The sequence below is a fragment of the Rhinolophus hipposideros genome (genome assembly GCF_964194185.1).
Source record: "Rhinolophus hipposideros genome assembly, chromosome: 19".
NCBI lineage: Eukaryota > Metazoa > Chordata > Mammalia > Chiroptera > Rhinolophidae > Rhinolophus > Rhinolophus hipposideros.
In genome coordinates, this window is record NC_138065.1 from 30,871,733 (window position 1) to 30,898,984 (window position 27,252).

The window sequence follows — 27,252 nt, forward strand, 5'->3', positions numbered from 1 at the left end:
AAACAGAGGTAGTAAAGAGTTGGGAGGCCCTTTGTGGGATGACCTTGCAGACGACCCACAAGCCACACTCCTGCGTGGGCCCAGTGTCTTCCTTCTTCTCCCATGCTCAACCTCCGTGGAGTCTAGAGAGATCTTGAGTTGTAGGCTGATATTGGAGGGCAGATGGTTGGCCTCAGGGTGAGACCTGAGGCCCTCGTCTTCTAGAAAGGGAATTGTTCTTAACAACTCATCCCCAGGGAAAGGCCCCACGCTTAAAGCCCAAGATGTAAGGAGAGGCGATTACTTCAGATCAATCATAGGAAAGGGTTCAGGCAGAAATACATCCACACTGTGGACCACCACTCCTCAAGAGACCCACCACCACTACCACCACCACCAGGGCCGCCAAACTAAAGAGGCCAAGTCCACTGGCAGGGCAAAGGACACACACCTCTTTGATTTGGTGCCCATCAGATCTGAGGCACCACCCCCTCTCCTCATAGCCTTCAGGAGGAAGCAGTGCTGGGAGAGAACCAGATGGGGCCACTGTGCCCTTCATCCCATCCCAGTTTTCCTTTGATCCCTGAAGTTGGATGGTGTGGGAGGAGTAGCTATTGGCCTGGGTCCTAATCATGGCTTGTCACTAACTCCTCATTGGACTTTGGGCCAGTTCAATCTCCTTCTGGGCATCAGTTTCCCCTTCTGTAAAATTAAAACTGGCTTAGCCCTAGTTAGTCTGCAAGTCTTCTTGGATGATTCTCAGTTGGTCTGCAGCGTTTAATTCTAGAAGGACAAACTGAATTAGCCTTCAGGGTAGGAAGTGAGGGTGATGGTTAGTAGTGAGGCTTCATTCAAGCCCTGGAGAGGTGGGGCCAACCAGGTGGGAGCTTTGTCCCTAAAGGTAAGTGTCAAGCCCCACTGGACAGGGCAGAGGAAGAGCTCCAGGACTACTGTTGTTAACTCTAAGGCGAGAAGGACCAACAGGACCCGCCTGTGCACATTAGCTCCTGGGGTCAGGATCAGACTCAGAAGGTGGGAGAACTACATTTATAGATAGGTCCTCTCAGCAAATCACCCAGTGCCCTGGCCCCAGTCCTAGGGTACTCCAGTCCAGAGGGTCTCACACCTTTAGTCAAGGCTCTCAGGGCCAGCTCCCAAAGGGCCGCAGAGACCAGGCCTAGGACCCAAACCGGAAGAGGTGCTTGGACTCGAGTTCCCAGAGTGGGAGAAAAGGGTGGGCAGCAGGGCAGAGGGAGCCCTGGGGATTGGCAGCGGCTATGGGCTGGGCGGGAGGGAGGGGGAGGAGTCAACTTGTACACGTGAAAAACTCTGGCGGGGGCCGGGCTTTCCCCTTCCTCCTCCTCCTCCCCCTCCCTCCTCTTCCCCACCTTCCTCCTCCTCCCCTCCCCGCCCCTCCCTTTCTCCTTCCTCCTCCTCCTCCTCCTCCTCCTCCTCCTCCTCCTCCTCCTCCTCCTCCTCCTCCTCCTCCTCCTCCTCCTCCTCTTCCTCCTCCTCCTCTTCCTCCAGCTCAGGTTGCAGCTTCTCCCGGGAGCCGCTCACCTTTCCGGAGCAGGGGAAGCAGCCCCGAACCCGGGCAGGGACCCCGGCAGGGCGCAGGACACGGTGCCCAGCCCCGCGGCCCCTGGACGCGCGCGGTGAGTCCGGCTGACGGGGGCGCCGGGGGAGGAGGGTAGGTCGGAGCCGGGGGCACAGTGGCGCCGGCGAAACGGAGCAAAGGTAACCTGGGTGGCTCTTAAAGGCGCCGCTGCTTTGCCGGGGGGCGAGGGATTGGAGGCGATTGCCTGCGCGGCTGGGAGATCGGGGATCGCGAGGCGTGTTGTGTGTGTGTGTGTGTGGGGGGGGGGCGGTGAAATCCTGCAGAGGCCACTCCCAAGTCCTAGGTGCTTAGGAGGGAGGGCTGTTTTGCATTCTCAGACCCCCACCCCCCAGGGAGTCTCCATCCGGACTCCCTTGGGCACCGAGCTCGGGTCTGAGCCCTGGGAAGCAAAGTTTTCCACCAGTCGCGAACCCGGCGCTTTCCAAGCGCCCTTCCTTCTGGGAAAGGCAAGGGTCAGTGTCTCTGGGTGAGGTGGGAACTCGCGAGTGAGGGGCCAGATCACCTCCTCGAAGGGCTTTCCAGGCTCTGGTGAACTTTCCAGAGCCGCAGGCCAGGGTGGGAGGCCAGAGCCCTGGGGTGAAGGTGGAAGATGAAGCCCTGCAGGTTCCAGCTCCGGGAGGTGGGGTGGGGGTGGGGGGTGGGGGTGAGTGCGGACCTCTGGGGATCGCTGCCTCTTCTCTCTCTGCCCACCCGGGAACCTGGAGGGGCAGTGGCTCTCACCCCGCGGTAGCCACTGGCAAAGCACTAATGAAGCCATGGGAAAGAGTGGGCGGCCTGCTGGACTAAGGAGATGTGGCTTGAGGATTCCGCTGCGTGTGGGGAGATGATCAGGAATCAGAAATCAGAATCTGGGGTGGGCTGGAGGCCTCTGTTATCTCCGTGTTGGGGGCTGTGCAGGCCTCCTAGTGGGAGTGGGACTGTTGAGACTAATTTTCTATGCTGTGGGGTCAACATCCTGCGAGGCACCAGTGGCCTCCTTCTAATTCTCTCTGAACCCCTTCCTAAGGCAGAGGTGGAAGAGTTGGGGCTGTGAGGAGTGGGGGTCAGCTCCCCAGAATCTTAGCCCCACCTCCAGCCCAGCCCTCAACAGTTCCCCACCTGTGGCCTGGGCCCTGTGACTCACTAATACCACCCATCGGCTTGCCCCTCCTGTGTCAGTGTCCTGTGAGATTCCGCATGTTCGAGTGGCGTTTTTCTACTGGGGCTGGGCACACAACACAGCACATTCCTGGACACTAGCCCGAGGGAGCAGAATCCTCGAGGACACCAGGGGAAGTCTGGCTGACAGGGCATCCTAGTTCTCAGAGACCCCCTACCTTTAGCCTGGCCTTGGCGGGGGACTGTGGCAATGTGGCTTAGGGCTGGGGATGGTGAGGATGGGTCCAGATAACACGGGCGGCTGCTCTTGGGTTTCGATCTGCATCCTGAAGGCTGCCCGAAGACAGGGTCACCTTGCCACAGCAAAGCTACTGTCTCAGGTTACCCTGCCCAAGCCACCTCCTGTGTAGCTGATGAGCCTGTGAGCCTCTCCCCACCCCTCCAACCTCACTGCCCACTCGCTTCCTGGGAGTCTCCCTCCCGGTGCCTGTGCCCTACCAAGAGAATGGACCCTTCGGTCTTCCCGAGCCTACTGGGGTTTGCAGAGCCAGAGTAGGCTTCAGTAAATTACATTTGATTTCTGAATGCCTTAGTGGCTACCAATTACTGAGTATTTATGGATTTCAAGCAGTGTGTCACGCAGCATTATGAAGTCGGTGTTATTATCCCCATATTACAAGTAAGGAAGCAGAGACTTTGCGAGACCAACTTTCCCAAAGTCACAGAGGCGGGTGGGATCCAGCCCACCTCCATGTGACCCTCAACCGCCTGCTCTCAGTCCCTGCCCTATCAAAGGCGCTGGATCCCAGCCCACTCCAGAGTTCCCTGGTTTCACCTCAGGAGAGGAAAGGGTGGGGGTGGTGCTGTGAATAAGAGGCTCCTGTTTGTCCTGTGGGTTGCCCGCTTCTGCGTGGGTCCCAGGAGAGAGGGCACCAGATCTGAGGAATAAGTGGGTTCCTGGTTTGAGATCTCATGGGTTCGGCTGCCTGCCTTGGAAGTCTCCCCCTGGTCCTCCAGGAGATGGAGCTGCCTTTACAGCTGCTTTTCTTTTCTCTCCAGACCCAGACTCTCTCCTCTGCCCACTTGGGCTTTCCTATGCCCAGACACATAGGCCCCATCCTGTGGGGCAGAGCCTACCTTGGCTCCTCCTAGTTCATATCTCAACCTTGCCTCTCCTTTCTGGGGTCACCCCGTTTTGGATTGCATTTCCATCTAGCCCTCCCGATTCCTTTTTTCCTTCCCTAACTGAGTTTGCCTAAAAGGGAGGGCAAACCCAGGGCGTTGATGGAGTCCAGCTCCGGCACATACTAGCTTTGTGACTCCCCTCTCCCCAGCCAACTCCTGATCCCAGCCTCAGTTTCTTCATCTGTGAAATGGGAGTCATAATAGGGAGAGTTGTCATGAATTAAGTGGAATAACACATAGTGCCTGGCACATAGCAGATGCTAAATAACTGGTAGCTGTACCAGTTGGTTATTTGGTGGTTATTTGGAAAGAAATTTCCTAGTTAGGGCACTATGCCTGGCTCTGGGGTAGAGACTGAGACAGGCTTTCCTGATCCCATCAGGCTGGGCCTTTAGACTGTATCTTTCCTGCACCTCTAGGCTGGGGAGGAAGGTTCTGTGGAAAAGAAAGGGGGAGGTGGTTACAGGTTGGGTGGAAACCTGCCTGGCGGGGACCAGGAGTCTGTGCAGTGGGGACTCACACTCTACTTTCCAAAGGATGAGTGAGGTAGGCACCTGGAGCTGGAAAACCCACAGCTTCCTGCTCTATGGGCCTCTGGCAGAGCATCTCTTCTTTGGGGTAAGAAGACCCTCCCCGAGTACTTAATTAATTGCAGTTCCTGTTCTCTGCTGTCCACGAGGGAGTGGCTGGCCTGGATCCAGACTCACCTGATTAGCTTCACCCCTTTGGGAACAAGTCACATTTCTCTTCCCCAGGGCTATGTCCTACCATAACCCCTTCTCTCCTCCACCCTAGACCCTTCACCTTCACCCTCCTGGCATTAGCTGCTGAGTGGGCACTTGCCCATCTCTAGGGGTGAGAGGAGACCAAGGGTAGTCTTGTCCTGGTCCCCACAGCCGCAGACACACGTACAGGACCCGCTCTGAGGCTGGGCTCACAGTAGCTCAGGCAGAGGTCTGGGACCCAGGATTATGACAGAGCCAGTGCTGGGACTGGCAGCAGCTGGCCAGTGGTGCAGCAGATCAGGAAGGGGAGAGTTGTGGTGCATCTCAGCCAGACCTCTTGTCTGAAGGAGAGCCCATCTGTCCCTGAATTCTCTGCGGTTCCATCTGCAGAGCAGGGCTCGGGAGGCAAGTGTGAGGTTTGGCTTGGAACTGAAAAGGGTCTTCATGCTGCCTGACTGCATGAGTGGCCCTGGTGAGACATACACCCTGGTCTCAGAGACATTGACCAGAACTTTTAAAGGGACAGTGGTGAGAACCCCCTTTCTTGGAACTCTGGATGGTGGTCTCACCTGTGCTCCTGCCCCCCCCCCCACTGACGTGAAATAGTCTTCCCTGGAAATGGAGGGGTGGGGATAGGTAAGGTGACTATTCTTTCTGTACATGTTGAGTGTGTGTCTCCTGTCCACCATGGGTGGAGGCTTGTATGGACTTTGGGATCAGTTCAAATCCTACTTCTGCCATTCAGTGAGTGGTTGTGTAGGTGAAGGAACTTGTTTACCCATGTTTCAGTTTCCTCATTTAGAAAATGGGGAGAGTAATAGTGTTACTTCATGTAGTTGTGAGGATTCCAGTGAGATAATGCCCAGCTTTATCCTCGCTTTTTTCCTTACGTGGTGTCGAGAGGGGGTGGCAAACGGCGTTAGTAGGCCACATTTGATAGTTCTCAGTACCCTGGCCTCTGCTCGATCCCGGTAGAAACCAGAGCTCAGGTTCCAAACTGGGAAGAAAACTGTGTTCTTAAACCGTTTCTACTCTTCCTCACTCTGAGCACCCTCTGCATTTTACCATTATCATGAGACGTTCTGACAAAGCTCCAGAATGATCTAGCCTCACTCCTTGCTTCCCTACAGAAGCCCTCCTTTCCTTGCCTTTGGGGATCCCCTCAAGAACCAGGGCTGCTTCTCAAAGCCCAGGAGGTCAACATGGCTGTTCTTCCCTAGGTCTTGGCAAGATCCAGTACCTGGAAGCAGGTAGGTGATAGGGCCTGTGCTGGAGGGTATCACTCTTGAAATCGGCAGTGCTGGGTCTCCAGACCACCTTTGCTAGCAGGACATGGAATGAAGCCAAGAAAGGGTCCCAGAGCCGTTCCCTGTTCCTGGCGTGGAGGCCTTCCCCAGCCCCCACCCCCCACCACTGCTGGGCTGGGTGCCACATTCTGGACTGATGCCAGATTTGATATGGTTCCTTCCCATATCAAAGGTGGCCCTTGAGTGGGCTGCTGATTTCCCTGGTAATGGTGCCTGGTGGAGGAAATGCCATCTCTGGGCAGGTCCTTGCAGTTCCCTCCAACCCTGGGGCAGCAGAAAGGGCACTGAACTCAAAGTCACAAGCCCTAGTCTCAGCTCTGCGCTGTCAACCCAAGTGGCCTTGGGCAGGTCACTCCTCTTTCTGAGTCTTGCCTTCCTCACCTGAAAAATAAGGGCAAAGACCAGGAGATTTCTAAAGCCCCATCCATGACTGTTGCTTTGTAGTTTCAACTTTTGCTGACCCACTGGCACGGTGAGCTGTGCTCTGAGACCTGGGGAGGGGCTCCACCTTCTGTTCCTCTAAACTCTGGAGCACAGCGGCTTCCCCCAGCTGAGGCCTGAGTAGCCAGTCCCTGCCATAGCTCAAATGGGCAAGGAAACCCTGGAAGGCCTCCCCCCAGTCAGATAGGAGGAGAAAAAGCAACTCCCAAAGGAGTGGGTGCTGGATTCAAATGCCATAAGGCACTGAATGCTGGAGGGCAAGGCGAACTGCGGCTCCTGGCCAGATCCAGGCTGCTTTTAGTAGACGTCCTGTGCACTAAGAATGGTTTTACAGTTTTAAATGTCTGGGAAGAATTCCATAGAGGAAAATAATATTTTGTGACACTTGAAAATTATATAAAATTCAAATGTTAGTGTCCAGGAGTAAAGGTTTACTGGAACGCAGCCACACTCATTCGTTTCCATCCTGTCTGTGGGCATTTTCTACAAGGGTAGAATTGTGTGTTTTGCTCCAGAGACCGTATGACCCATAAAGCCTGAAATGTTGACTATCTGGCCTTTTACAGAAAACATTTGCCGACCCCTGCTCAAGATAATTATAGTTCTCCCAAGGCTTGCACTAAACAGTTCTGGAATCTCAATCTAAAAATACTTTCTTTTCATTTAAAAAGAAGTGTTACTTTTTTCAGCATAAGCAATGAATGTTCATTATGGAAATATTAGATGATGCAAATAAGCAAGAAGACCTTAAAATTATCCATAATTCTGTCTTCGGGGATAACTACCATTAGCATTTTAATGTATATCTTTCTGGATTATATGCAGTATTTGTATGTATATGTGTATATCTATGACAGATGTATATCTAGTACATGTACAGCTTTTGCTCAAACTATTTGCTATCTCCACCTGTTCTCGGGGGCATTCTAGTATCTCAGACCCTTGGGAGACATCTAGACAGAGGTGCCCAACTGGCAGTTGGCCCTCTGTGTGTGAGGCTCGGGCTCAGTGGGGCCAGAGTCATCAGCACATGGGTGGTGGTTTCCACCGCTGGAGAGCGTGAGGTCACCGGAAAGAATGTGTAAAGGGGGAGGAACAAAAGGCTAAAGAGGGAACTCTGGGGATTGCCAACACTCAGGGACAGGTAGAGGAAGTAAGTCCACCAGAACAGAGGGAGAAAGAAGTAGGAGGAGAAGGAGCCAAGGGAAGGGAAAACAAGGCGTAGAGCCTAGGACAGTGTCTGGCACCGAGCAGCTACTTGTGAAATGAGAGAGTGACTAGGAGAAATCAGCACCTCCCTTCAGGAAGCCTGAGCTCTGGACAGCAGGTGCCACTGATGATGGGGGCATTTAGAGAACAGTTGAACAACTGGGAGATGTCCAGAGGCTTCCCAGAGGGGGCCTTGGAGACAGGGAGGAGTGGGGAGGTGACCCATGTCGAGGCAGCCGCCTGGGCCCAGCCTCGTAGGAGGAAGGCGTCGTGGAGAATGTAGGCCAGGGGTCCTGTTGGACTGCGGGCATAAGGTAGTGTGGGCCAGACTGATGGGGTGGGGACTGGGAGTAGAGTATAAATAGGAATATGGTCTAGAGATGCTGGGAAACCCTCCCCTTCTGCCCTCCCTGCTCTTGAGACTGAGAGGTCCCCAGGGACACCAGCGCTCGAAGGCCCCTGCATTTCTGTTGCTAAAGTTGGGCCTGGTGAGAAAAGCAGAAAGATGTTAACAGGGGTCCCATGACAGGTCCGTACATCTGGGAAAAGGAAGGCCAAAGAGTGGGTGAACTTGACCTCTATTTCTCCTCCTACTGGTTTGTAGAAGATGGTGAGCAGCCGCATCTGTGCTTAAGCAAACAGAGGAAAAACAGATGGAGCTCTTTCCTTTGGAACTGAAGGAAGACCTAAGACAAGGTTCTGGACTTAGGAATTTGGAAAACACTGCGTGGTATCCGAGGGACCTTCCTTGGGGGTCTTTATTGGGGTTGCTAAGAAGAGTAGGAAAGGGTCTCCTTTGCCTGGAAAGTGAGGCTGGCTTTGCTGGAAGCAGGAAGATGTGGGAAGGGAGGTCTTGCTTTGACTTATGGTCTGGAATGTTCTGCGCAGCGAGGACCCCAGCTGACAGAAGGGCGCCTTATCCCATTGTATCACTTGAATATCCAGAGCTTCCCCAAACATCGCAGGCCAGCTTTAGCTGGGTCTCCAAAACAGGTCACAAAGAAAAATCATGGAAGATGACATATGTGTCTCTATTTCCTGAGCCTTAGGAAGACAGAGAGCAGTAGCGTATCAGCAGGGCTGATACGGAGCCCACACAGAGGAGCTGGAAGTGGGGCAGTCAGGAGATCAAGAGGGGTCATCTGTAGGGGTCAAGGCCAAGGTCTGAGATTGAGTGGTACACCTGACCTGTGGGTCTCTGGGAATCTGCCACCGAGGAATGGGAGCCCGTGAAGAAGGCCTCAAGGGCCTGCCAACTCCCCTCCCTGTGAGCCCCGGAGGCTCCGTAATGCACGTTTGGTTGGAACCTCCATTAAGATTTTTCCCATCCCTAGCCCATCCCTCACTGTGGTGTGGCACCTGCCAGCCCAGAGACCTCTACAGGCCTCTCCTAGGGGGTTACTGCCAGGCAGGAGGCTGCCCCCTCTGCCCGAGCCCACCATTTCCCCACTGTTGTCAGGGCCAATAGCTGGCTGGAGAAGGAGGGTTAGTTATGGCTGAGACTTTGAGTCCAGTGGGCAACCGACGGTCTCCTGTCAGTCCTCTTGCCTCCAAACAGCTCCTGGAACTAGGAAGTCACAGCATATATTTCATATATTCACTCACGATCATGTGAGGGCTCGCTCGGCGTCAGGCCCTGAGTCAGACACTGGGCATAATGATTTGTCGGACCCAGTCCTCACCCATAACAAGTTCACAGGTAAACTAGGGAAATAGACAAGTGAACAGGTACAGCACAGAGAGCCAAGGGCTCTGCTTGGGCGTGTCCAAATGCTGCGGAAGCACAGAGGAGGCTCCATGCCTGACTGGGGCCAGCAGGATTTCATGCTAGAGAATACATGAGGGGCAGCAAAGAAGGTGTCTAGGAAGACGTCGTGCCTGGACTGAGCCTTGAAGATGTGAGCGCTTGGCTGGCTTTTCCCTAGTCCCTGGCCCACCATCCCAGTGTTCCAGTTCCCACTGAGATCCAGGAGAGCCGAGGAGGAATCACATCCTGGGGAGCCTAGGGCTGGTTGGCTGTGCTGCCCAGGCTTGCTCTGATGTGCCCCAGAAGAGGACAGGGCGAGCCCACCCCGGTGGTGCTCAAGTCCTACCTACAAAGAGTGGGGCTGGCCTCCCACGCAGAAGATAACCTAGAAACAGGTCCCTGGTCTGGCTGAAAGTGAAAGGAAGGGAGCCAGCATTTATTGCACACAGACTGACAGAGTGTCCTGGAGATTCAGGGGACTGATGGTCTTTGTCCTTCATGAGCCTAATGTTTAATCATCTGTAGAGAAAAGAGGCTTAAATCATTATGATATAGTGGCTATGGTCTAATTGCGCCATTTATTCATTCATTCCGCAAACACTGACTGAGCAGCTGGGAGGTTCCTGCCACCATGGAAGGCGCTGAGGAAACCATGCTGACTGCTCTTGTCTGGAGGACATCACAGTCTAGTTACAAACATGCACTGGCTGCCCTGGAAGCGATGAGGAGGGAATATCTCATTTTACCTAGAAGAAGGAGGTGCTGTCATGTGCAGCTTCTCAGAGGAAGGACACCAAGTTTGGAAGTGGTTTTACCAAGGGGACAATGAGGAAGGGCGTCCCAGGCCAAATGAATGGCATGTGCAGGGATATGGGGCGTAAGTGTGCTTTCCTCTGCAAACACCCAGCACGTTCCATAAAACTAGACCCTCCAAGGAGGGGTGAGAGCTAAGATGAGAAGGACACAGGGATCACAGCACAAGAGGCCTGGTCTGCTGGGCCCTGGAGTCTGGCCCTTTTCCTGAGGGCAGTGTTATATTGAAGGATTTGAACAGGAGAGTGACATCACCAGAAAGCCACTGAGAAAGCGAAGTCTCGCAGCCTGGTGGCAATTGGATGGGAGGTTAGGTATCATTTGCTTTTAGCAGACAAGGAAATGGAGATGTGGGAGTCTTCCCAGGTCCCAGTGCTATAAGTGGGAGAGCTGGGATATCTTCCATGACTCCAAACTGCTGAGAATTTTGGAGAGCAGGCCTGGATGGCACGTGGCCCTCACTATTGGACGTTCTGTCAGGCAGGACACTGCAGGGATGACCTGAGCCCCAGACGCTCTGCCTCCTGACCAGGCTTCCTGCATCTTAGCCCTGCTTGCTGCCTGAAGGCCTTCCTCACCTGCTTCCTGCACTCCAAACTGAGGCTATGGAAATCTCTGAGCGCCATCACTGTGTCCAGAGCATCTGTTCATTGGCAAGGCAACTGCAGGCCTAGCTGGTCTTCCCCGATTCTGGCTACTCAGGAGGCCCCAGCCTGGCAATCTCTCATCCAGGCTGGAGCCAGGGTGGGGTGAAGTCAGTGATGAGGGCTCAGCGCTTCTGTTCCTGCCTCCCAGCTCCAGGCAGCCATAAGGTGACTGGCTTCCCCTGAGGTTTGTTGCAAGCTAAGGAAACTAAAGCTTCAAGCTGTGCAGGGTCAGTTAGAGGATGAAGGAAGAGATGCTATCTGCAGGCTCCCTGCAGGCACAGTTCTCACTGGGAGGAGGGAGTGTCTGAAGTCTCAGCTTGTGACGTCTGCAAACTTGGTCAGCCGTGGCCTCTGTTTTGAAACCTGCCCAAAGGCCTGACGTGGCTGAGTGACTGAGGTCGGGGCAGGGAGTGGGCAGCAGAAGGTATCATGAGTATCCTGGCTGGTGATTAGCCTTTGGTCCTGAGAGTCAGACTGTCTGGGCTTCAAAAAGTGGGCAGTTGGAAGTTATACCCTTCAACCCCTGCCCCTGGGCCCACAGAGACCAAGATGTAAGACAAAATAAAAGAAAACAAAAGGAGGGATTGGAGAAGCATCTTATGCATACCTGGACCGTAGTGCATGTGCTCCCTGGGCCGTGAAAGGGACAGCCTTGCCTGCTGCGTGTCATCAGCACAGGCAGAATGATCAAAGCGCCCAGGAAGGGCTCCCTCCTGTGCCTGAGGGAGGCGCATGAGAAGTCGTCTCTATGGTCCTGTGAGCGCATGTACTTTGATGAAGGATGCTCATAGGAGGGTCACTTAGTGGTCCTGAGGGGTTAGGGAAGCTTTTGAAGACCTGAGACCTGAACTGCATACAGGGGGGTGGCCTGGAACAGAGCTAGAGTGGTGAGGAATCGGGAGAGCAAAGCCAGAGAGGAAGGGGGGGTCTGGATCTTAAGAGGCCTTGGGTATAGGCTGGGAATTGGGGCTTTATTCAGGGGACAGGCTTTATTCAGGACTTGCTGATCTCCAAGCCGGCTCCCTGGAGGTTAAGTGAAGCTGACGCACCACCCTCCACACTAATCTGCAGCCAACCTCCTCCTCTGCCTTGTGGTCTCCCGGTGAGGGTCCCCCCATGTGTCCCAGGCTCAGGGCAGGTGTTAGGTCTGGGGCCTGGCAGACGTTGTCCTGGGAGTGGGGGCATGAGACCGGGTCTACACTACCTGGATGAGGGACCCATGGGGCTGCACTGGCCTGCTGTGTGGAGCTTTCTCCCCTCCAAGGATGGCATGAGGTCTGTCAGCCAGGAGGCTGGGTCCTCTGACCTGCGTGGCTCTGCCGAGTTGTTTCAGTATAAATTGGGGGACCTTACCTGCCTGGCCTTTCCCTCTGGTGGCTCAGGCCTGCTAATAGCTCACCATGTACTCTGCTTCCCACCCCTCTTCCTTAAGGCACCTTATGGGCTGTAAGGAGGTCTGTGTCTGATGAGCTTTATATGATGCCTCTTTTCTGGCACATCTTCACGTCTGAGCAGGAGCTTAAGAAAAGAAGAGAAAGCTAACAATTTCTGGGTGTCTTCCTTATACTAGTGCTGTGTCGTGTCTGCTCCCTCAGCATCTCCATTCAGACGTCCACTGGACATCAGACACTGGCTCCCAAACCCGCCCCCACCCCAGGCCACCCTAACCTCCACTCCCAGCATTCCTCATCTCCATCCTTCCAGATGCTCAGGCCCAAACCCTCAGAGTCCTGCTTGACTCCCTTCTCGTAGCCCATAGACAATCCTTCTGCAAATTCCTTTGGCTCCACCTTTCAGACACCTCTAGAACCCCCCCAATTCTCCCCACCTCCACTGCTCCCACGCTGGCCTCAGCCACCACCATCTCTCTCCTGGACCTCTGAGTAGCCTCCAGCCCAGCTCCCTGCTTTTCCCCTTGCCCACCCAGTCTGTTATCAACACCACAGCCAGAGGGAGCCTGTTAAAATCTAAGTGGGATCACATCACTCATCTGCTCCAACCCTCCCAAGTCCCACGGGGCCCCATGATGTGCTCCCCCCGATGCTCCCCTCCGGCCCCCTCTCCAGCCACACTGCTGTTCTCGACCACACTCACTTCTGCCTCAGGAATTTTGCTCTACTGCTCCCTTGCTGACCAGCTTCCCCCAGATGCCACGTGACTAGCTTCCTCCCCACGCCTATTTGGAATTTTTCTAAGAAGATGTCACCTTCTCAGGGAGGCCATCCTGACAACCCTATGTAAAATTGTAATGCCCTTGCCTCTTACATTCTATCCCTCCTTCCTGCTTTATTTTCTTCATTGCACCTGTCACCATCTAACATACTGTGTATTTTATTTATTTTATTGTCCGTGCTGCCCTCCCCCTGACGCCCCCACCTTCATTAGAACATAAACGTAATGAGAGCAGGAATGAATGTTTTGTTCACAAGATTCTCAGGGTCAGTAACAGTTCCTGGTATGTAGTAGCTGTTCAGTAATAATGGTCAAATGAATGACCAAAGCGAAGAGAGACTTTATAACTTAATCGCCATCATACAGCCTGCTAGTGGTAGTACCAGAATCTGAACTTGGATTTTTCTGGTTTTTTATTCAGGGTGGGGGTGGAGGAGACCTGGAGGAGAAAAGAGGACTTACAGCCTAGGCCACAGGTAGGGGTGGTGTGGGGCGCATTCCAGTTAGGAGAAACAAGGAGCGATTGGGGTTGCGGAGTTTGACTACAGCAAATTGCTGCAAGATTTTGAGCAAGCCAGTTCCTCCCTGGGAGTCCCCACATCCTCCGTGGGCCAGCTAGGGGTTGGAATAGTGGGTCTGTAAGTGCCTTCTGCTAACCTTCCAGGACTCCAGCCCTTTCTTGCTGGGTGCACAGTGGCCTCTGAGCATGTTTCCTCCTTCCAGCCAGTTTCCTTCTGGCCTGGCTCCTCCTTCCCCCTGTGCCACCCACTTCTCTGGCACCACCAGGAAGTTCTGGGCCGGCAGGTGTGTGCCCAGGCAGAACTGGCAGGAGGTAGGCTGAGAATTTTATGGACTTACCTGGGCCGGGGGGCAGGAGGGAAGGCCCGAAGTTCCCAAGAGGGTTGTGCCCCTTTACCCTCACCCCACCCACCCCAGCCAGGCCAGCGTCCCTGGACGCCCATCTCCCTCTTCCCCTGGCACCAGTTGCACGGGGACAGCCCCAGATGGCTCCCTGGCCTGGGGACAAAGGCCACACTGTCCCTGGCCCTGGACTGGCCTCAGGGTCACACTGAGCCCTTCTGTCCCCATATGGGGGTGGAGGCAGACAGCACAAGGTGACAGGCCATTTTCCTGCCTCCCTTCCCCCTCGGTCCCCAAATCTGAGGAGCTGACTCTTCCAAGGGAAAAGTGACAGAGGCATCTTGTGTCTTGAGCTAGGGAACAACAGACCATTCACTGCCCAGTCTGCCCTGACACACCCAAGACCCTGCCGGGTTCAATGCCCTGATTGTCCCCAGCAGAGAGGCATCTACTCTCTGCTGTGGTCACCACCCCTGCCACCTGCTCCCCTGTCACCATCAGGAAGTCCATCCCTACATCTGACCTTCACTGCTCCTGCTACAGTGACAGCCACTTCCTCTTGGTCTCTTCTCAGGCTGTGGAGAACAGCTGGTCCCCATCCCTCTCCAGCACTTGGTCCCACATTCCTGCTCTAGTCAGCTGTCCCCAGTTTTACCCTCCCTTTCCGCCCCATCCCAGACCCAAGCTAGTGGCTCCTTGCTCCTAACTGAACATAAGGAGAGCAGGTCCAATTTAGGGCTAGGTCTCCTTTACCTTGTAGAAATTGGGGGTCTCTCTCCCAGAAAGCTATTAATGAGCTCCTCTCCCCCCCAGGAAAGAGCAAGGGCGTGAGATTTTTGGCTACTATCGGTGGATTCCTGAGCCACAAACCCATCACTCCATCCCATAAATCCCAGACTGCAGGGTGGCTTTATGCGGGAGCCCTGTTTTTAGAAGGAGATGTGGCTGGCCCCTCTTGGCAGAGATCAGACCTCAGGGACCCAAGTGCCTGACTCCCCCAGTCCCCCATGGATAAGCATGACCAAACCTGGGGCTTCAGTTTGTGCCTGGCAGACATTTCCTACCCTTCGGGGGCTGGGGGGTCCTCCTGCTACACTCAGCATGCCCTCTGCCCTCCTGCACCTCCGCAGGTCAGAGGAGTCCCTATCTCAGCCAGTCAGGCAGTCCAGAAACCTGGACAGATGACCATCCCTTAGTGGACCTTACATGCTTCCCCAACATGTCTCCATGCCTCTAGACCCAAGCTGGTGGCTCCTAGCTCTTTGCTCCATTGGGGATGCTTTTTAAAACTGCGCTTTCCCTGGTGATGATGCTGATATTCAAACAACATTGTAAACAATTGATCGGTACAGTCTCCTGTCATGCTGGGAAATATGAGTCAACAGGTAGGGCATGTCTCGGTCCCATTGTCACTGGAACCCATACGCCACTTCTATTATGAGTTCCCCTGGGCTGGCTGCACACACAGTATGAGGCAGGTGGCTGCCTTCTGGGAGCTCCTGTCTCAGAATCCTGCAGACAGGTGGCCCGAGACATCGAGACATTGTATAGAGCCACAGAGGAGTGGCTGAATTTGGCCGGCAGGAATGAGCTTCAGATGGAGGCTTGGGAAAGCCCATAGCCAGTGGGCTTTGCCAAGGCAGCTGGAATAAAAGGAGCTCTCAGCTACATTTTCATCAGAGGAGGCCTCACCAGCCCCTGAGTTCCTTGAGAATAGGGTCCACCCTTTACTCACCACTGTAACAATGCCTGGCACGTAGTAGGTATGCAATCCTCATTTGTTGAGCTGAACAGAGTGAGACTTCAGGGCCCACTGCTAGAGGTAGGCTTAGCTGGTGGTGCAGACTGAAGGCCTGTACTCTGAGAAATGCCAGCCTGAGGAAGGAAGGCCTATCCATGCCTAATCTCAGGGCTCAGGGAAGCTGGAGGGCCACAACTTAGCTGCATTTGGGGGCAGCCAATAGACTTTAGGTCCAGGAAAAGGATCTTTTCCAGGCTGGCTGAGGACAGAAGGATGTGATCATTAAGCAAAGCAGACATGTTACTGACCCATAATTCCTTAAACCAGGAGGATTCAGGAGGGGGCTGGTTGCCTTGGCAACTGGGTATTGGCCAGTGACAAGGCTGAGAGCATCCTCTGGGAATGAGCTGTGCCTGGTGCATGGGTACAAGCTGGGAGAAAGTGCAGGGTGGCCCCCTTCCATCACAAGGTTGGTCCCTGATGCCTTCTAGACAGGTGTCGGTGGGGGCCCTTGTGGGACCTCTTGGTCCCAGCCCCACTGCAGCTGAGGGAGATGTAGGCAGAGCAGGATGAGGGGTGGTCACTTTGGGAGCTTATGGAACCATGGAGGGGAAAGGGAGAGGCTGAACAGCCCCAGTTTTCAAGGCAGGACAGAGGAGGGTCTTTGGGAAGAAGCAGTTGCACAAGTCTCTTTGGGAGGCCAGTAGGTGTCCCCTCACTCAGAGGATAAGAGGGTTGCAGAGCTGCACGGGGAGAACCCTTTCTGGCTGGGTAAGGACCCTGGGCGTGAGCAGAGCAGCACAGCCCTCCCCCATTGTGTTCTCTGCAGTGGACACCCGGCCTGCTCAGAACTCCCTGGGGACCCTCTCTGTTTCCGCCCAACTTCTGTTTCCCCTGAGACCTTCAGCTGTTCCTGCCTTCCCACATTTTCACTGGAGAAATGGGGCTGGGCCAGCGAGGATACACATATCCCCTCCTTCATCTCTTTCCTCTCTTTTCCTGTCTCCTGGGGACTCCAGAGAGGGACCCCAGGTATTGGTATTAGGATGAAATGGGCTTTGGACCAGATTCTGTGTCACAAGGGCTCAGGTCAAGCTGATGGTCAGCGATGGCTCACTGGCTGCTGACATATGCAAGCTCTTACACACAAGTTGGTAAAGAGCTGCTGGCCCAAGGGGCACTGGGTTCCGGTGCCTCCCTGCCATGCAGCCCTCCTTCCAGAACTCTCTAGACCTCCATCTGGCGCTGGGGAGGCCTCAGGGTCCTCTTGGTACATCATACTGCTATTATGAGCAATACTTTGCTCTTCTGTTTGATCCATATTGTGAATATCTCCCCACAGGCAGGGAGTCCTGGGGGTGAGATTCACAGGGAGGCAGAGGGTTGGGACGTCCCCTCTGGGAGCTCAAAGTTTGGTGGGGAAGACTCAACCCTGCATCCCAAGTGCAGGACAACAGAGCTTGATGGGAAAATGGAGACCAAGACCCGGAATTCACTTTTGGTGTCGACCAGCCCTGTTGCCCTGTTGTCACTGCTCTTCTCACTTCTCCGATCTCAGGACCTGCTGCCTGGTCCTGCTGACAATGAACATGATGAAGAACTTTAAGCGTCGCTTCTCCCTATCTGTGCCCCGCACCGAGACTATTGAGGAGTCCTTGACTGAGTTCACAGAGCAGTTCAACCAGCACAATGAGGGTGAGGGTCTGGGGCCCACCCCCACCCCAGCATTGCCCCAAAGACCCTCTTTGTCCTCCCTGACCACCCCTTCACTGCTGGCCTTGTGGGGGACAGAGGTGGAGGATTAAAGCCCCCTTCCTTCCCTTCGGGGCAGAGAAGCAGGGAGGGGAGCTGATGTCTCTCCCTCTCAGACCTGCAGCTTGGTCCTCTTGGCGGAGACCCCCAGCCAGAGTCCAGCACCTTCTCTCCCTCAGACAGTGGGGTGGAGCCCCGGCAGCCGTCCCCTGGCATGCAGTACCGGCGACAGAGCCAGCGCCGCTTCTCCATGGAGGTAAGGAGCTCTGGACTCTACCCTGTGGACATGGCAGGACACATCCACCAATGTGTGCCCTGGAGAGTGGTTGCCTTCGAGCCAGACTTCACGGGTTCAAATCTCAGCTCTACCATTGATTAGCTCTGTGACCCTAAGCAAGTTTCTCAACTTCTATGTACCATAGTCTCATTGTGTTAAAATAGTCCTTATGAAGATTAGATGGGTTAATATATGCCAAGTGCTTACAGCGTTCCTGGTACATAGCAAGGGCTAGACAATTTGACTATTGTTCTCATGACCTATATACATGTACCCAAATATATGAAAAATAGGCGTACAGAATCATAGTGTGTACAGATGATGATACAGGCCCAGAGAGGGGAAGGGACTGCCAAAGGTCACACAGCAACCCCTGGGCATTCACATACTTGTGTTTCTGGGCACATATTTGAAGCAGCTATGAGCCTGGAGTCACATCTCGTGGTTTGGCCCTACTGGCGTTGCTCTACAGGGAAAGCCAGACCCAGGGTACAAGGCAAGGGTCCCACAACACCAGTTACCCTGGAGCAAACACTGCTGTCCCTGTCTCATCCCGGTCACTGCAGGACATCAGTAAGAGGCTCTCTCTGCCCATGGACATCCGGCTGCCCCAGGAATTCCTGCAGAAGCTACAGTTGGAGAACCCAGACCTGCCCAAACCGCTCAGTCGCACGTCCCGCCGAGCATCCCTTGTGAGTCACAAGACGGTCAGAGGTTCACCAGTGTGGAACACACTCTCCCCAGCATGGACACAGTTCTGGTTTGGCCTGTTCCTGCTGAGGCCTGTCTCAGTTTCCAGGGAGGTTCCCAAGCCTCTGGCGCCACCTGCTGGCCACATCAGATTCATATAGTCCAATGTCATCATTCCTTGAGAGGGTCCCACCAGGGCTGGGGCTGAGCCCCAAGCCCCCTCTGGGTCGGTCTCCACTGACATGAGATCAGTAGACTAGCTGGCACGTGTTTCCCAACCTGGCTTCCTATCATATTTCCTTGGGAGCATCTTCCAAAACACAAATTCTGGTCCCTACTCCAGATACCTACAGAATCAGACTCTCCGGGTAATGGGGCCTAGAAATATGTATTGTTAAAGGTTGAGCTATAGGAAGTGTGCTGATGAGAGAGGCTGTTGGGAAGGTGGGTTCTGAACTGGACACTCGAGGAGCAGTGGAGAAAAGAACAATTCCTGCCCTCAAGGAGCTAGTTGTCCAAGCAAGACAAGCAGGTGATGAAGGTGTAATGAGGCAATCCCAGGTGCCACAGCGCTGGGCTCCATAACTTCCCCTGCCAGGGGAGGAAGGGATTCCCACTTCCATGGGATAGAGGGAAGAGAAGAGGGAAGATTTGTGGTTGCCCTCACCCCTGCTACCCGCAGTTGTTCCCTCTCCCCAGTGGGGGGGTCTCATTACCTTTCTTCCTAGAGGCTGGAGGGGGGAGGTGTAGTGTTGGGGCTGCTGGGGCCTTCAAGCTCACAGGACCCTGTGTCTCTTCCTCTCAGTCAGATATCGGCTTTGGGAAACTGGAAACATATGTGAAACTGGACAAACTGGGGGAGGTAAGAGGCTGGGTTTGGTCTTCTCAGGGCAGCCAGGCAGGATGGTTAGGAGGAGGGGCAGGGTCCTCCCCAGCCTCCCTGATCTGTCCTCTCACTGCCCCTGCCCCACAGAGACGCATGATCTTGGCCTGGCAGTTGGGTCCAGCTTTGGCAGGTGTTGAGGTGGGCCCAGGTCCTGTAGGAGGGCATAAGGATAGAGTGGCATGTGGGCTCTGGGCAGGATCTAGTTGTTGTTGTTATTTTTTTTCCTGCAAGTATTTCTTACCTGGGTTGGAATCCCAACTCTACCATTTACTATCTCTGTGGCCTTGGGTGTGTTATGTAACCTCTCTGTGCCTCCGTTTCTTCCTCTGTCAAGTGGAGATTGTAACTGTTCTACCTCACAGGGTTGTGTGAGGACTGAATAAGTTACTATAATCTTTTGTATGGCACTTAAACAATGCCCGGATGTAATAAGTGCTGTGTAACTGTTAGCTGTTTCTGTTACCACTACACCAGGCTTTGTGTTCAAGGCTGGGGGTGGGCGAAGGTTCAGAAAGAGGAGGAAGAGGGCCCTTTCCCTGCAGAAACCCAAAGAGGGGACCTTCACAAACATCAACATCAAGAAGAACAAACTGGTATCGTGATAGAGGGGCACCTGCCTGTTGAGGGCTTAGGGGAAGGACAGCTCACTCTGACCAGGAGGAGTTAGGGACAGCTTCACAGAGAAGTGAAGGGAGAAGAAGTGGGAAGTGCATGCCAGCCAGTCACAGCCCCAGCAGAGGCACAAGGAGGGGGGCACTTATCAGAGGAGAGTAGTACCTGATTCGGGCTGGGGTTGTGGGGTTCTTGTTCCCAGGGCACCTATGCCACAGTCTTCAAGGGGCGCAGCAAACTGACAGAGAACCTCGTGGCCCTGAAGGAGATCCGGCTGGAGCATGAGGAGGGGGCGCCCTGCACTGCCATCCGAGAGGGTATAGCATCCTAGGGCTCCTGGGGGGAGAGGTTCATCAACATGAGCTGTGGTGGGAGCCTGGGGACAGAAGGTCATTGCTGAAGTGGGGACTCGTTGGGCTGATGCCAAGAAGAGAGGGTGTGAGGGGCATGTGGGGCACCAGGGATCCAGGCAGGCCCATCTCCCCGTAGTGTCTCTCCTGAAGAACCTAAAGCACGCCAATATTGTCACTCTGCACGACCTCATCCATACGGAGCGGTCCCTCACCCTGGTGTTTGAGTACCTGGTGAGTTGGGAGCTTCTCCCCCTTATAGGAGGGGGCCAAGGGACGGGGAGGTGGTAGGGGTACCCCGGGCCCTTCTCTACAATCAGGTTCTCAGATGCTCTCAGGCAGGAGTGGGCCAAGGGCCCAGGCCTACGAGCAGCTTTGAACCAGGGACCTGTCCCGTACCTGGAATTAGACCCTACCCAAGGAGCGCCTTCCAGCCAGGGGGCGGGCAGGGCTGAGCCAGGCTCTCTTCCAGGACAGTGACCTGAAGCAGTACCTGGACCACTGTGGAAACCTCATGAGTATGCACAATGTCAAGGTGAGGGCCTTGGAGGCGGGGACCCCCCTTCAGGACCCTCTGATCTTGGCATCCACCTGTTCTCAAGCCCAGAGTGGGAACCCACTCACCACCAGGGTCTGGGTGCTGAGGTTGCTCAGACCTGCAAATGTAGGGTGGAGGGAAGGGGCAGTGTCACTCAGGGAGGCCCGGGAGCTGTGCTGAGCACCTTACCCCACCACACAGACACACACCCTGCGCCACTGCCTAGCTGTTGATATAAACCCCCTCTCTAACTCTGAGCATCAGTTTTTCCATCTGTCAGATTAGAGCATGAATTACCTGCCGGATAAAGGGAGGCTTCTGGGGAAGCTCAGAGGGATGAATAACCTCTTATGGTTTTTTGTCAGAAAATCAAGCGCATACATCCCCAAATAGTGGGCTTCCTGGTCCTTCATGGCCCCTCAGCATCCGGGCTATAGAACTCTTCCTCCTGCCTCCTCCGCACACCTGCTCTCCTGCCCTCTGGATAAGTTCCCTGGGGTTGATGGGGCCAAAGATGGGGCTGCAGTGTGGGCAGGAGAGCCAGGTGGCTCTCTAGTACCTCACCCCTGCCCAGTCCCTGTCCCCAACCCCATCCCAGCCATGGGGCAGATGCGCGGGTCTCCCAGATGGGACACGTTCTCACCCTCCACTGCTCCCTCCTGCCCCAGATTTTCATGTTCCAGCTGCTCCGGGGCCTTGCCTACTGCCACCACCGCAAGATCCTACATCGGGACCTGAAACCCCAGAATCTGCTTATCAACGAGAGGGGGGAGCTGAAGCTGGCTGACTTTGGTGAGGGCCTGAGCCCCCAAGGCCAGGTGGCGGGGCCAACAGTCTCCTTGGAATGAGGGTGCTGTGGTGGGAAGAAGTTCAGTGACGTGTCTGTTCCTAGGACTGGCCCGGGCCAAGTCAGTCCCCACGAAGACCTACTCCAACGAGGTGGTGACTCTGTGGTACAGGCCCCCTGATGTACTGCTGGGGTCCACAGAGTACTCCACCCCCATCGATATGTGGTGAGTGAGCGCTGTGGGAGTGAGGGCAGGCTTTCCACGCTCCAGACACCCTTTTGGTGCTCTGGGGGTCTCTCTGAAGAACTGTCTAGCTTCCTGTGACTAGAAGCCCTGTGGCATCCTGTTGAATTGGATGTTAAAGGCTGAAGTCTGAACCTCATTGGCTCTAAGTAGACCCTCCAAACGGGGAGTCTGAAATACTACCCTAGGGGTCCATAGAGGGTACAGGAGGGCCCCCACAGTAAATATGATGACTTCTCCAAGCATCAGTTCTACTGAAAATTTTGGAAAGGATATATTATTTTTATGTTAAAATTAACATGCACATTGTAGAATGAAAACTCAGCTCAATTTGAAAGCTAAAACAGGTTTCCAATGAATGGCCACCGTGCCCTGTGCCCCAGGGTTCTTGAGGAGAACGATTCATGACTTTTCTCTTCCAGTGGGGGCACGCAACATGGAAAAAGTTTGTGACGACACTGCTTAAAGAACTGTCACATGGGTGCTGGCTGTGCAGACCCAAACCCTACAGAGTGAAAGGGGAGAGGGCAGAGTGTCCTAGAGCCCAGAGAAGCCCCCAGAGGCTGGGCTATGCTAGGAGTCTCCGTTGCCCTGGGCCCCCCGCCAGAGCGGCAGGACCTAGCTGAGCCACTGTGGGGCAGTACCTCGTGGTGGAGCAGCCCTCGGAACCCGGGCGCGAGGAGGCACAGTCTGACGCGCCGCTGCCCATTGCTCCCGCAGGGGCGTGGGCTGCATCCACTACGAGATGGCCACAGGGAGGCCCCTCTTCCCCGGCTCCACGGTCAAGGAGGAGCTGCACCTCATCTTCCGACTCCTCGGTCAGTCTCCTGCGCTCCCCCAATACAACCACCAGGGGACGCCAGAACTCCGTCCAGCCTGGGCGCCTAAAGGGACTGGGAAGAGTGGCCGCGCCTGCTCACAACAGGGCGAGGAGCCCTTTGGTCTTGGCGGTTCTCCGCCTCCACCCCCTATATTGCACCCCTCCAAGTCGCCCTTGGCCCTGGTTCCTCACAATGCTCTCCCCATCGCCTCTTGTCTCCCCAGGGACCCCTACAGAAGAGACGTGGCCCGGAGTAATGGCCCTGTCGGAGTTCCGTTCCTACAGCTTCCCACAGTACCTACCCCAGCCGCTCATCAGCCACGCTCCCAGGTAGCCTTACCTCCCCACATCTCCTCCTACTTGTGGTCCTGGCTGTGGCTCCTGGAAGTGGCCACATGCCCCACCCTCCCCACCCAACCCAGGCCAGGCCTCTGCCAGCTCCTTCCTCCTGCAGGTTGGACACTGATGGCATCAACCTCCTGACCAGCCTCCTCCTGGTGAGTGTGTCTCCAGCTGGGCCCAGGAATAGGCAGCCAAAGGCAGCGGAAGCCCCAAGACCCCACCTCTGTGTTCACAAAGTCTAAACTGTCAGTCCCTGCCACTCCCCCTCCCCACCCCCAACACCAAGAGGAGCGCTGGTTTCCTCACTGACTTCAAATGGGCCCATTCTGAACTCAAACCGCAGTTCAAACCCACTTACCAACTGTGTAGCTTTGGGGAAGTTACAGAACTTTTCTGTGCCTGTTTCCTCAACTGCAAAGTGGAATTAATCATTCATATTTTATGAGATGGCCGTGAGGGTAAATTGAGATCATGACACACACTTAATATGGTGCCTGTCTTAAAGTAAGCACACAATAGAGGGTACTTGTTGGTATTACATATTAATATTGTGGTTATTAATGTTGTGATCGTGGTTGCTTTAGTATCTGCATTCCTATCCCAAGAAGAGGTCATCCCATAGTCCCGTTTCTGGTTTTTCTCCTGGTGGGAGCCTGAGCCCTGAGACTGCCTTAGGTTGGGTTGGAGGTGGGAGCTGGCACCTGACCCCAGGGGCTTCTGTGCTTAGACTCAGGTCCCTCTCATCGTAGCCACATAACTTAGGGTAGGAATGACACTGCCCAGAGGGTCCCCGCAGTCCCCCAGCTAAGGCCCAATAGCCTCGCTGTGCCTTTTCAGTATGAATCGAAGAGTCGCATATCAGCAGAGGCAGCCCTGAACCACCCATACTTCCGGTCTCTGGGAGAGCATGTCCACCAGCTCGAAGACAGTGAGTGTTGGGGGAGTTTCGGGGAGGGGACAGGGCCACCCCAGAACCAGGAAAGGGGGCAATAGGTGTGCTTTGAAAAACTAGAACAAAGAGGCCAGAGGCCCTTAGACCAGCTGAGCAGAATTGGGCACATGGTTTCCCATCCTGGAGTTCTCATTTATGACTAGGGGCCAACCTCTGTGGAACTGAGACATTGCCTGAAATGCCCAGTTAGGTCTCCAGGGCCAGTCCTAACTGAAAGGGCTCCCCAGCCAGGGGGTGCTCCCAGCTCCATGTACTCAATGGGTATGGGGGCCGCAGGCTCTAGGGCCAGCTCCACCCAGCTCTCTCCCTGCCTTTCTCCTCTCTCTTCCCAGCTGCCTCCATCTTCTCCCTGAAGGAGATCCAGCTCCAGAAGGACCCAGGCTACCGGGGCTTGGCCTTTCAACAGCCAGGTAGGGGCTTGTGCCTCCCCTACCTCCCCTTATGAGAGAAGACCGGAGCCGTCTGCTCCTCCCTCTCAAGGAACAGAGATGGGGTCTAGCAGCATGGCCTCGCTGATGATGGCTCCCTTCTGGGGGCCCCTGGGGAGCAGGTTTCCCTATCTCCTGCCCAGGCTTCCTCCTCCAGTGTCTCCCTCCTCAACCCCCACCCAGACAGAACTGGGCTGCATCTGACATAGCTCTGACAAAGTGCATGCCCTCTGCAAACTCTGAGCTGTCTAACTAGCCTTCACATTGGAGAAATGTTCTTGGTCTCTGCAATAGCTGATGGCCTTGAAAGTGACAGGACCTTTCCATGCATTATTTCATTTAATCCTTCAAACACCCCTTGAAATTGGTACTATTAATGCTCCCCACTTTACAGTCAATGAAACTGAGGCTCTGAGAGATTCAGTCACAATTTCACACAGCTCCTAAGTGGCAGAGATGGGATTTGAACCCAGGACTACTGGCTTCTGAGCATATACTCTTGCTCACTCAATTAGCAGTTCTGGAGCATGCCCTTCCCTCCTGATCTTGGGCCCCTCCAGCCCAGCCTCCTCCAGGCAGTCCCCCTCTTCCCCTCTGTGCTCCAGGACGAGGGAAGAGCCGGAGACAGAGCATCTTCTGAGCCATGCTCACCCTGCTTTGGCCCAAAGGAGGAGAGGACACACTGAGCACAACTGCGGGCAGGGTGTGGCCTGTGCGGCCCTCGGAGGACTGAGAAATGAGGGCTAAGGCTGGTTCAGAAGACCCCTTGCAGCCCTGCTGGCCACAGCTGTTTCCTGACCCTGCTTTCCACATGCCTCCCAGGTGGACTTGGCCTGGATACCGACCCCTCCATCGCCGGCCCTGGGCTGGCCCTGAGCTGTTTCCCTGGGAGGAGGTGAGGGAGTAGGGAGGGACTTTGGACCCTTTTTCACCCTGAAGTCCTTGGGCACCAGTGTGGGACTGAAAGGGACAGGAGAATCCAGCTGCCAGGTTGAGCACTGTGCCCTCGACACAGGTGCCACCATACCTCCCCCAGCGACCTGCCTTCCTCACTAGTCTGGTAGAGCCCCTCACAGGCACCTTTCATCTTCCCCTCTGTGAGCAGGAAGTGAAGTGAATGGCACCTTTTCCAGGACCTTGAAATCCTGGGTGCCAATGTATGTGCCAAAGCCCACCCATTTCCTGAGGGGTGGGTGTCCCTGGAGCAACAGGGGGAATAGTAGCCCCATCCCCTCTTCTTATCATCCCACCCTCTTCACATTCCCCACTCCTCACCAGCGGCCCCACGTGCTGCTGGATGCCCAGTTGAGTTCAGAGGTGGCCTGGTACCACCAGCTGTACTCCTACCACCTCAGCTGGCTCCCACCATCTCCCCAGTCCGAATGGTATTGCCTTAAGTTGGTAGGTGGTAGAGCACTCACTGCCCTTGGAGCTCTGACCCAAGCTTCTACCTGTCCACTCTTTCTGAGTGTGGCTCCTGCTTGTCACACCTGAGTGCTGATAAGTTAGCCCTGGGCCAGGGCCCTGAGGACGGCACCCAGATATGCAGGGTCACCCTGACACTTTGCCAGGCTGGCCTCAGCTCCTTGGGGCTGGTGCACCTCCCCCATCCACTCCTTCCCAGCCTTGCCAAAGGGTGGTCACAAGAGGGAGAGTGTAAATGCCACAGCCTGAGGTATGAGGATGGGACAGGACAGGCTTTGATCCTGAGAGCCCCGCCCCAGAGGGCTGGGAGTATGAGGGGCCGCAGCCCCTGAAGAAGGCGCTCCTCAGCACCCCTATGGATCATGCCTGTTATAATCCCAAGGGTGCCTCAACCCTTGGCTGAACCTTGAATGGCAATGCCAAGGGGAGGCCAGGCCCAGCCTTTCTACACCAGCCTCCTACCCAGCCCAACCCCCTCAGCCTGAGGAGCAGCCCTAGAGGGTCTCACCTCCCTCTACTTTCTCCCCATTGTACTGTGAATGTCCTGTGATTCAGCACAAAGGCAGATGCTATATTTAATTCATGTTGTACAGAAAGGAGTAGGCAGTCTCGTGCAGAAAAGCTGAATTTGACAGATTGATGCCAAAGACAGGCCTTCTCCAGGCCTCAGGAGTGTGGGTGGGCATGTGTGTGTGCATGCGCATATGTGTATATACATATATATGTGTATATAAAGTGGAGCGAGAGTTTGGTTTGTGTGTGTCTCTGAACCCACCTGGGCCATAGGAGGGATGCCCTGCACCCTCCCTGTTGTATTCTGGATGCTGCTGCATTTAGGGCCAGAAGTCAACTCTGAGTGTTAGGGGTGGGAGTGGAGGAAACCTGGGACTCCAAGCTCCGCTTCAGGCCTTGGCCCAGGTTGGTTGGTGCCTGAGGGGATAGGCCCAGGGCTTAGGGCCCAGTACTGTTTTCTGCAGTGGGCAGATACAAGGTTACCTTCAGCCACCTGTGACTACACTTCTAGCCGAGTGCTGCACTTGGCAATGGAACTGGCTGCCCAACTTCACAGTTCCAGGGGAGGGGGATGGTTGGGATCCCACAAGCAATAGAGGCAGTACAGTGTGGGGGTCAAGAGCAAAGCTCTAGTTCCAGGCTGCCTAGGCTGGAATCCTGGCTTCACCACTTCCTAGCTGTGGGACCATATAACATGGCTGCTCTGTGCCTCAGTTTACCCTTCTGTAAAATGAGGTGGTCATAGGATTAGTGTGGAGATTAAGTTGATATTGGTGTGGAGGTAACACATGAAAAGCTCGCAGAATTTATTGCCCACATTGAAGGCACCAAGTAAGTGCTTGTTATGTCATCTGTCCAGGGTGGAAGCAGGCATCCCTCACGGAGGGGAAGTTTTGTATGGGGACACAGGAGTGAAAAAAACCCTCTGTCTGTGGGGAGCCACCCATCTTCCCACACTGCCACCAGAGTTCAGAATTCCCATGTCCCTTATCCTAACATATATGTGTTAAGCAAAGTACTGTGAGTTTAAGAAACATTATCTAAATTTAAAAAAAATTTTTTTTAATTTGACAGACATTAAAAATCTTGGCCC

General features: G+C 54.7%; 1 protein-coding gene across 3 annotated transcripts; it reads left to right on the forward strand.

The window, feature by feature from the left end:
* The first annotated feature begins 1,491 nt into the window (after positions 1-1,491).
* On the forward strand, positions 1,492-27,252 carry CDK18 (cyclin dependent kinase 18). Of its 3 annotated transcripts, XM_081026121.1 has the most exons (17): positions 1,492-1,634; positions 5,736-5,855; positions 17,102-17,238; positions 17,412-17,551; positions 18,139-18,264; positions 19,068-19,124; positions 19,963-20,077; positions 20,250-20,344; positions 20,583-20,645; positions 21,317-21,440; positions 21,541-21,661; positions 22,400-22,497; positions 22,724-22,829; positions 22,954-22,996; positions 23,679-23,769; positions 24,126-24,203; positions 24,827-27,252. In XM_081026121.1, exons 3-17 carry the CDS (start codon positions 17,127-17,129, stop codon positions 24,859-24,861), a joined length of 1,404 nt encoding a protein of 467 aa, XP_080882247.1. In that variant the 5' UTR covers positions 1,492-1,634; positions 5,736-5,855; positions 17,102-17,126; the 3' UTR covers positions 24,862-27,252. The 3 variants fall into 3 exon arrangements, with proteins under 3 accessions (XP_080882247.1, XP_080882245.1, XP_080882246.1); XM_081026119.1 differs by lacking the exon at positions 5,736-5,855 and having other exon boundaries at positions 1,510-1,634; XM_081026120.1 differs by lacking the exons at positions 1,492-1,634; positions 5,736-5,855 and adding an exon at positions 1,961-2,049.